This window comes from Anneissia japonica, unplaced genomic scaffold (assembly GCF_011630105.1).
Source record: "Anneissia japonica isolate Jap-2015-1 unplaced genomic scaffold, ASM1163010v1 scaffold630_len175559_cov166, whole genome shotgun sequence".
NCBI lineage: Eukaryota > Metazoa > Echinodermata > Crinoidea > Comatulida > Comatulidae > Anneissia > Anneissia japonica.
The window spans coordinates 52,539-63,702 of NW_022746393.1; the positions used below are offsets into that span (position 1 = coordinate 52,539).

At 31.5% G+C, this 11,164-nt stretch overlaps 1 protein-coding gene across 2 annotated transcripts in view; it reads left to right on the forward strand.

Moving 5' to 3' along the window:
* Positions 1 to 11,164, forward strand: part of LOC117120206 (hemicentin-2-like) — a 32,269-nt gene that overhangs the window by 5,282 nt on the left and 15,823 nt on the right. Inside the window, exon 2 of one of the 2 annotated variants that reach the window (XR_004447306.1) lies at positions 833 to 2,551. Coding sequence is in view for 1 of the 2 variants with exons in the window: in XM_033265221.1 (XP_033121112.1) it covers positions 1,076 to 2,491 (1,416 nt within the window). In the remaining variant the exon portion in view is untranslated. Of the gene's footprint in view, positions 1 to 832; positions 3,951 to 11,164 lie in introns of those variants that run through there. The other variant, XM_033265221.1, reaches the window with a different exon arrangement.

Sequence of the window (11,164 nt, forward strand, 5' to 3'; positions counted from 1 at the left end):
GCATAGCTCTCAACGAATGTAGTCCCATAAATAAATGAATAAAGAAGTTGTGTAATAAAATGCCTCTGACAGGTTTCGAACCTGCGACCTCTCGCTGTCAAGGTGAGCATCATAACCATTAGACCACAGAGGCTTCATGGTTGAACAGATTCAAATAATGCCAGATACACTCCATTACACAATAGGAAGGGCTAGAAACAATTGCATATAATATAAATCAAGAGTGCTGTTAACAGTATTAACGGCAATCAAATATCATCATTTTGGCCATATTCGAACAAATAACATAGCTATTAGCTAGCTTGGAGTCATACATATGTTTCATCACTCTCAAGGGAGCAAAAAAAAAACAAAACAAAAAAAAAACATTTTTGCCCCTCCCTTCCTTACAATAAAATTGTTGTTGCTACTTCAAGATCATAAGTCTTTTCTCTACTTAACAAAAGCACACATGGATTTTTAACCTCCCAGTGTGTTTTGTAATCTCATGAAAATGGATGACCCCTTAGTGAAGCGTTAAATTTATGATTTTGTACTGAAATTACTAATCAATTGTCGATTGTTGATGATAGGGATTTGTGTTTTGTTGTTACTTGAGGCAACTAAAAAGTTCAAAAGCAGTGATGATTAAAATTCCAATTTGCAAAGATTTCCATTATAATTTACAAAGACATTGACAAATATATTTTGGTTTTAATATATAAATGATAATTAAACCAGGTGCTACTCTGAATCTGCAGGAAATTATTATTATAATGTAACATAACTTTGTTTTCAGCTGGCCAAATTGGCATTACAATCTCCTAGTAATTTGATTAACTTTCCATTTTAGCTTGGCATGTGTTGATGATATGAACGAAGCTGCACAACCAAGGGTACATGGGCCACACTAGAAGACTGACGGGCAACGAACTATACCAAGTGTACTCATGAGAAATGAAATCGGGATACTGAGCAACGGGTGAACTGCAAAGCCTGTAGAAACAAAATTGCAACATACGAATAATACCTGGCAACTGCAGAAACCAGCTCAAACACCAATGCCCACTGCAACAGCAGGACAGACCACCTGAAAATGAAGGGTAAAAATGGTTTGTGCACTGTCAGAATAATCAGAGTGATCTACTCCCTTGCTTTTTTGCTACTCGCACTTCAAATTCATAGCTGCTTCGCCTCTTCAATTGTAACACCTCCAAGCTCAAAGATAGCGACCGAAGGCTACCCCGTCTCATTTGAATGCACGGTGGCTGAGGTACCGCCAGGTGTCAACGTCTCTTGGATGCAAGATGATCAGGAGATAACTAATGAAAAAATAATATCTGATGCATTTAAAGACCGGTTTGAAATTGAAATCACAGAGGCAGCTAAAACATACACTTACAGGTTAGTCTTAAACAGAGTGAAACGCGAAGATAGTGGTTTTTCTTATAAGTGTCAAATCAATGACGTGCCTAAGATAACATCTAAATCTGTTCAAATTGATGTGCGTCAAGTTCCGGGTAAAGAATATCCAAAGTGTATTCAACCAGTAGACAATATCAAAGAGGGTGACATGGTAGAACTCGAATGTCAATCAGAGCATGTAAAACCATTACCAAATTTAGAATGGCAATACAATGGTAAAAAGGTATCTTCTGACCAATTAAACAGTTCCGATTCAATTAGCATTAAACATGTTTTTCAAGTTACTAAGGACCGAGTGTACAATTACACTTTCAGTTGCGTTTTACAACAAGTGGTTGTCGGACCAGAACGAACATGTTCCATTGGTCCTCTCCGGATCTTATATAAACCCGAAGTTGATATAATTGGAGATACTATAATAGAGACTAACAAAGAACATGTATTTATTTGTAATAGTCCAACATATCCAACGCCTAAGCAGTATAAGTGGACATTTAACCCACCGTTATCGCATGAACAATACAGGACTGAGAGTGAGGACATGGTCTTACGAATAAAACACCTCACTCAGAAGAATGACGGTACTACTATTACGTGTGAGGTACAGAACAGTGCCGGCTGGGGTGTAAAAGACAAAAAGATTCAAGTAATAGTTGACCCAAATACATTTAATCCCACCCTTGAACCTATCCCAGACAAGCCAAAACCAGATCAATCAGCCGCACCGAATACATACGGTGATATGACAACTGCCATGATCTTGTCTATTGCAGGATGCAGCCTGCTTGTTTTGTCGCTTCTTGCTGCTACCCTTCTCTGTTACTTCTATATGTGTGTGAGAAAGCGTTATCTTCATGGATCTGGTTATAAGATTGCGCAACCAGACGTATATTCAGAGCCACGAGATAACCTCCCTGCACCAGTTCATACAATGGAACGTGTTCCGCCATGGATGCAAAGGACTGTGGGAATTCAAGTTCGTGCTGATTTACCGTTAGAAATGGGGGAAGTTTACACGGGAATCAATAAAAGCATTGAGCAGACTAAAAAGGAAGAGTATATAAAACCAGCTAGTCGATCAGTATAGCGTGCACTTGGTAAATATATGGCCTGGAACACGCACACACCAGAAGGACAAAATACAGAGGTAAGATGAAGACCAAAAAAAGTCATCAAAAATGGCTGCTTGTCTTCACTGATAGGTCAAAGCATATTTAACAGATTTTGAAAGATATGAAAGGATTGTAAACCTACTACCGGTATATCTTAACAAGCAAAGTAGGTTTAAGGAATCCATCTAGACCTACTCAGGCGTGAAAAAGATATCCCACTTTAATTGGTAAAGAACGACCCATTAAAGTATCCAAGAATTATCTCAGCATCCATTGTGAAAGCTTATAAATGATCTCATATGAATATTCATGAGTTAGTGATAACGTTTAGTATAAAGAGTTCAGTATGTTGTTGAGTACAACAAATAGAATGAGTTTTGAACGACAACCAATAGAGTTAAAAACAAAGATCTTATAATGTTAGCATATACAGAGTATAGTTTATATTCATGCTATTAATCAAATTGATAAGTATATACAGCAAACAAACATTGATGCACAAATTACTACATCATTACTATATTTGTTGAGACTACACATACCCAACAAGTCCCTGCTAATATGCCCTTCCACACAATAATACAATATAATATATACATGTATTATATGTATACAGTATTATATACTGTAGATTAAAAGGAAAAAGACTGAAAAACAACAATGCTGTGGGGAAACAATAGCTGGATCTCGGTAGAGTTACAAATTTAATAAGCAACAGCTACAAATTTAAGTTATTTTTTGTGTCGTCTTCCTATCTAATCAGCTTCTATTTCCTCTCTTATAAATATCTCTCATTTTCCCCCATCAACTCGAGAGAATTCTCAACACGACTTACCTCCGTATGACCTTGGGTGATTAAATTCATTTTGCATGCATTTCTCAGTGCACACTACCGCTTCATTCTAAACGTAGTGCTGTAAGAACATAAATTAACATAATGTAACGCAGGGGAGCATAAAAACAGGGTCTTTTCCTAGCTTGTCTGCATTCTTTATAGCTATTATATTCCATTTTTAATCTGTTGTGCAATGCTCGATATTATTCTCTGGATAATCATTATCTTTGATCAAGCTAATCCCATGTATAGTTTAATTAATTTTCATTCAATATTTATTATGAGCTGCTTGCATATTTGAAAATACTATTTCAAAAATGTTATTATTTTAGTGTAGGATTTAGCTATATTTGTTATTGTTGATTTTTAAATATGTGGAATTATTTATTATATTACCTTTCCATCAATATTTTACATTTTTGAAATATATGATGATTCGCTAGTCTTTACCTCATCAACCCGCAAGGATTGGATTATTATGGTAATTGATAACAACCTATAAAAACCACAACTATCACCATCATTATTATCATTAATAATGTGATTAATAATAATTATTATTGCTTTATATAAATCTACTGTATACATACACACAAATATATATATATATATATATTATAAGTGATGCATTTAAATCAATATGGTTAAATCCATCAGAGAAATATTAACCTTTGTCCATAAACACCTAAGATTTTTTTTTGTCTTTAAAAATATACTTATTATGTGTAATAAATAGATAATGAGTAGTATATAACTCCCAGTTTATTACTACTTTTTACTGCTACAAGTAAATGAGTAAAATATCTTGCATATTAATAACATTTTCAGAACTAAATGAAAACAATTTTAACAAGAAAAAGACTGATCATATACACCCAAAAAAGTATATCAAATATTGTATTAATAGCAAATATATCCTCTGCTTTTTTCCTTTTCTTTTATCAAACTTGACTTTATAAACCCATTTATAAACTATTTATAACTATTTATATATTTAGCTTCCTTTCCCTAGGTAGGAGTGGACAACACAAAAGACTCTTTATCATGACTTAAATCGTTCTCATTGTTGTGCCACGATTAACCCCAAAAGTAAAACTGATATAATTTTCCCACTATAATACCATTTATCAAATTCAATGGGCGTGTTGTGTTTGATTTGAGCAAAAAGATGACGAGTCGGTAAATTTTGGCGGGATTATCATATCATGTGTTACCATGTAAACATGGCTTATGGTATTGCAATCTTAATGCATATCGGCCAGCGGTGTCTATTTTTAGATTGCTCATTGCCGACTCTCGGAAAAATGCCATTCAAGAGCTTTTATTTTTAACTTGCTGGGGTTATTGTAAAACATAATGATAAAAGTAATATTTAGTATAAACAAATATGTATGATTGTGGAGGATAAGTTGCTATAATTGGATTTGAATTCCCAACAGAGCCTCAATGGTCCAGTTGGTTAATGCGTATCGACATAGGCAACAGAATGGCCCAGGTTCAAATTCTGGTTTGAGAAACTTTGTCAGATTCCTCTTCTGCTAGGCTTCAAATTCACAATTAACATTTAGAGGCATATAAAAAAAAAAGCCAAATGATCTATGGTAATTGCCACTGAGTCAAGTATAGGCCTACTGGGAGATAGTTCCTAATATTGGGTCTGAAAAATGTGTGTGTTTTAAAAAAAATCTCAGTGATGTCTTCATTTGTCACTTCATTAGTGACCAGCTGAATTAAATGTCTTGGTTATGGACTGATCAAAATTAGAAGTGCAGAGGGTTGCAATATGCGAGATACGGATAGATGCCACACAGTAGTTTCATCTACAAAAACAGGAGTACACTTCTTCCACAGAAACATAAAACTTAGGATTCATTTTACCTATCACCTATTTTAATGGTAATGATTGGGGACTTGTATAGCGCATTGTAATAATATATATATTTTAGAAATATATGTAGTGAAACATCAAGGTGGACTAAATCACATTGATGCCTTACTACATGTATACATTTCGACCAAAATAAACCTTTTTCATTAGTAGAACAAAATTAAGAACTTCTCGTTCACTGTATTACTGTTAGCAAATTGGTATTAGGCTCAAATTTTTTGTGAGTTTTGTAAAATAAAATGCAACCCATTCTAATTAGGGAGTTCATGCTTTGAGTATTGATCAAGATCTTGCAAGCCACACGCTTTGTACGCATGCGAACATGTAATATAGGTCTTGAGCGGTAACCACATGACCCTAGTACAAAAAAAGCGTCAATATCTATTCATTGCTGTCTATAAGGAGAACAAAGCCTTTGTGCAGACAGTGACAAAATAGACGGAACGTTTCCGATTTGTGGGAGGAATTGTGGCAGTTGACAACCGAGCTGGGAGGTTGTTTGACTTCCCTTACGCATGATCACCTGATCATGTATCACCTGAACAAAACCAATCCATCCTGAGTATTGTTATGATAAGGTGCGATCAACGACCGCAATGCATTTTGTGAACTGTAGGTGAAAACGAACAGAAATCTATTGTTGAGTTGTTTTCAATAGAAGAATTGTTCTGCTGATCGTGATTATACTCTGTAATCTAATTCCGAAAATAGCAGCACAAAGGATAATTACTAACTGGTAATCTTATTAATTATAATCATACGTCAATGTACAGTATTATACATATTTTAATAATTATCCTCATTATTATTTTTTTTTAATTTGGTTTGGTAACAATTTTACAGAATGATTATAGCATTATTTTTATTATTATTTATTATTACTATTTTCTTCACTTAGTTATTGAATATAATTACTAAAATATACTTAATTATTATTATTTATTGTCCATGCAATATTTGAAAGCTAAATTACAATTGTTAATATTATTACTGAATATTTATTAATGACAATTATACAAATTGTAAGAAACCAATTACAAAACTTCAGAATAATAATATAAAAAATAAAATAATGTGCAATAATAATGGATATCAACGGTTCAAATAAAATTTTACATAAAATATTAATAAATAATAACTTGAAAAAATAATAATAATATACTGTTTTCAAGCTAATATAAAAAAAGACAAAATCATTACTATCAGTAGGTACAAGATACTGTTTTGGTACGATTACATACAGTAGTTCATTAAAGCATGGAGTTAAAGTAACATACAGTACTAAAAAAGTGGAAAAATCAAACAAACCATGACAAAATAAAATGCCATTTTTCTTTACACCAACATGAACCGTAACTGCCTTTGTTTATGGAAAAACCATCTGCTAGCGTTTATGCTAAAGTTTTTCTACTATACAGATGATTTAGACCACAGAAAATGGCCATTCTAATCATTTACTCCTCCTCTTCTTATTATTTGGTAATGGCCCAGGATGCAACTGACTCGCCATATCCACACACAGGCTTCTCCAGTCTCGTTTATTGCATCTTAGCTAATTTACTATGAATTAATAATGCCTATTTAGTGTCAGTTTCGCAGAGAGAGTAACAGCTTCTCTTAAAATGTTAATTTTGATGAAAGAAGCAATTCCTCTACAGTATTCTATTTTTTCGATACATGTACCTTTAAAAGTACAAATTAATAATTGAGTGTATCATTCTCTTTTTTTTTTGCTAAATTTTCTTATTCAATGCTTTATTGTATTTCTCTTCACTGTTTTTCTAGTTAATGTCTTGCCTGAGATGTTGATGTTGGTAATTATTTTGATATTGTTCCTCTACTGTTCCTTCTAGGAAATTACTTTTCACAAAAAAACATCCACAACTATAGCACAATAAAAGACTATTCAAAAAGAAGTTACTATAATAATCAATATTACTGTATCTGTATCTGGTTATCATTAGAATATTATTATATAATATTAAATTATTTCATGTATTGTTTGTTTTTTTAATGGGTATACGATACTTCACTAGAAACTAATTGAGATCCTTTGTTGAACCTTTTTTTTTTCTTAATTTGTACCATTGGATTGGCATTTTCACTTTAGCTGCTACAGTGTATTTTGTAATATATGGATTTGTTCTGAATTAATGTTGATTGATTTGTATGTCACTAACCCAGAAAATATTTAATTAGATACAAGCCTTGACTTTGCCATGCCATTTTATAACAACCTGCCCTGAATACATAAATATAATAATAACAATATATCCGCAATTTTGAAATGTTGATATTAAATTTATTTTATGGTTTAAAATTTGAATAAAACATATGGATTTAACATTTCTATAAAATTTACAATTAAAACAAATGTTTTTAAACCCTACAAGGCATTTTAATACAAATGAGAAAGCAAATACATGTAAAACATCTGTATAACATCTAGGTAAACTTTTTTATTAAAATGTTATAATGACATCTGTGCATGAAAAACCATTTTAAATGATCTAAAATGTGGGTTAATGGATTTTACACGTTGTCAAGCTTTATGCTACAAACATTCAAAATAATTTATCAATAAATTATCAAAACCAATCATCAAATTGATTATTGCAATCAATAATCAATCAGTCAAAATAATCACTCAACCAATTACTTCATTCAATTGATCACTATAATCAATAATCAATCAATCAAATTAATCACCTCCTTTAATTGATGTTACACATTGTCTAGCTTTATGCCACAAACGTTCAAAATAATTTATCAATCAATTAATCAAAACCAATCAATCACATTGATTATTGCAATCTTTAATCAGTCAAAATAATCACTCAACCAATCACTTCATTCAATTGATCACTGAAATCTGTAATCAATAATCAATAAAATAAATTAACCACCTCATTCAATTGATTTTTTAAATTGATCATTACATCAATATTCCGTCATGTCAAATTAATCGATTCAATCAACTGATTAATAATCAATCAATAAATCAATAACATTTATCAATTAAATTTAAAGTATTTGAACCCAGGATGCCACGGCAACCATCTTAACTAGCACAGTAAATCATTCCATTTTCAATGTAATGTAGTAATGCATATGTGTAACAGCAAGAAATGTTCTATTCTTTCTTGTAAATATATTAGCACATCTTGATCCTACTTATAATGGACTCCTAATGTTTTATTTAATCAAATATTAATACCTGGCTCACACATATAAAAATCTAGCAACATTTAGAATGTAACATAATGTAAGTAACTGTTACTTTGATATTTAGTGTAAAAGCAAATCCATATAAAATGTGTATAACATCCGTATAACATCTTAGTAAACTTCTTACTGAGATATTACATCCATGGATATTATCTGCGCATGCCCAAGACTTAATTGATTTGAAATGTGGATTTTACACATTGGCTAGACTTCTGGCCCAATAACATTCATAAAAATTTCCTTTTTACATTGTTATTATCCATGTTCATTAATGACAAGGATAGATGTAATGTTAGAAGAAAATGTTAAACATTGTAATCATTAACAACATCAGAAATGTTAGCAACAGGTTATAAGCTATAATTATTGCTTAGACTCACAGCAATTTCCAAAATGTACAGCATTCATTTTGAAAAGAAGCACCCTCTTTAGTTTGCAAAAGTAATCGCGAAAAGAAACCCATCTCAAAAAGAGGCTCATCTCGAAAATAATCCTATCTAAGGGTTCTTAACAAAGAAGAAATCCCGGGTTTCTATTCGAGGTTTTACGGTATATTATTTGTTTTTCACTAGGCATGTCCTAGGGTAGGGTTATTGGTTCAATAATGCATTTCTAATGAGATTTTTACATAGATGGAATGAATGTGTGTGAATACGATTAATCTTGGTATGAATGTCTTGGGGATATCCCAGTAACATTCTGTTACATTGAAGTTGTACATGGCAATCCTGATATGTATAGCACATATATGACGTAGAAGTGGCCTCTAAAATTATCACACATACCACGGCAAATTGTTATCGTTTTAAGTTTCTGTCTCTTCTTAAGAAAATGTATATAATATTTTATTATAATTTCTTGTTATGTATTCTTAACAAACTCATAGCAGTTCATAGCATTCATAATAATTTTCATTACTATTATTTAAAAATATCATCATCATACTAATTATTATCATTAGCACTAATACTTATATTATTTTGTGCTACAAAAATACAAACTGGTAACCACCAACCATACCATCATCTATTATCTTCTTGTACCTCTTTGTTGAACAAAACAATACTTTAATTAAAGAATAATAAATATTCAAATAAAAAATTATTATTATATATATATTATAATATAAAGAAAATATACTGATAATTTCCAAAATTTACAAGCAATTTCAGAGCAGAAAATTTTTTACTCATAGAGAAGAAACACACAATGTTTAGTGTATGCTGTACGTATAAGTCCAAATTTAATTTATGTATTCGAGTTTCAATTTCCCTCTGGAGACAACCATATGCCGTAGCTAAGCTCTCACTCAGCTTCCAAATTCAAATATGAACTATGTGATCAATGAAAGGATAAAGTTAGGCCCGGTGGCTCCGACGATCCATGGACGATGCATAAGCAAATACAGATATTGCTTGGCAAAATGCCTTTGGTGAATGTGTTGTACATATTAATAGTTACTGATCAGAATACTAGAAAACAGTTGTTAAAATTTTAGAGAAATTATTTCAGAATAATTTAACAGGCTAGCATTTATACTAAACCATTTGTAATAGTATTTTTTTTCATTATTTATTCATATCATACATTATCATAACAACAATAATATTATTATTTTTATACTACTTTTTTTTTAAATCTGAATTATGCCATGAACGTATTATTATACGAAATTATGATTTTTTTCCCCTAGAAAAATGTATGGAAAAGAGCAAATCTATTCATTCATATCTGATATATATTAGCATTTAGTTTTCTAATTATATTTTTCTTATACCTACAATTCACCCAATTACTGCTCTCAACAATACGGTTAATGTGAATTGAGGTTATAAATTTCATTAGTACAGCACGCTCAATGAATTATATATTTATCAACGTTGGCTGTCCTGCACACGGACGTAAAACCGTGCACACACAATGTACAATTCATGTATGTAATACTTGAAAGGTACACAACAGATCACATAGAAAAAAAATTATTCTCTTGTAAGAAACAAATTTGAAACTGTCGGTGTCATTGCCCTTTTAGTAACACTGCATTAGCAGTTGAAAATGGCGTACCACAACCGAACAGCCGGATCCAGTTACCGTAAAGACATAGCAACCGGCAAGAGACCTGATATTTACACAAGCAGTAAATGAAGAGGCCACTCTTGGACATAGAGTAATTAAAGTTTGAAATAAAGGGCCTGAAAATACTACTAATGGGGTGGAAGATATACGAGCACGCAACTCAATTCACCTCGGCCCCATGAGACAAAACAACGCTGAGCGAAATTCTTAGAATTCTATAATTTTCATAATTAATGTAATGAATATCAAAATTAAGTATTCATTTTTATATATTATTTTATGTATTTATCTTCTTTTACTGCTCTTTTGTAAACCATAAATATAAATCTTTATAATAATCATTACTTTTATGATTGTTACATAAAATCAGATTGGCCTATTTCATTATTATATTGCCATTTACTTGCATCTATCCTGAAAACATTAGGACCTGGGAAGAGTAACTTATTGAACAGTGAACAATATTAGCTTTCCGTTACATGACCTAGTTATTGACTTTTGGTTTATCGGGGACCTGACAATTTGCATTAAACTACGAATATCATTAGATTAAATTATCAAAATTTAATTCAAAATTTTAAAATTCATGAAATTCTTTTGAAAAAAGGAACACATTATATA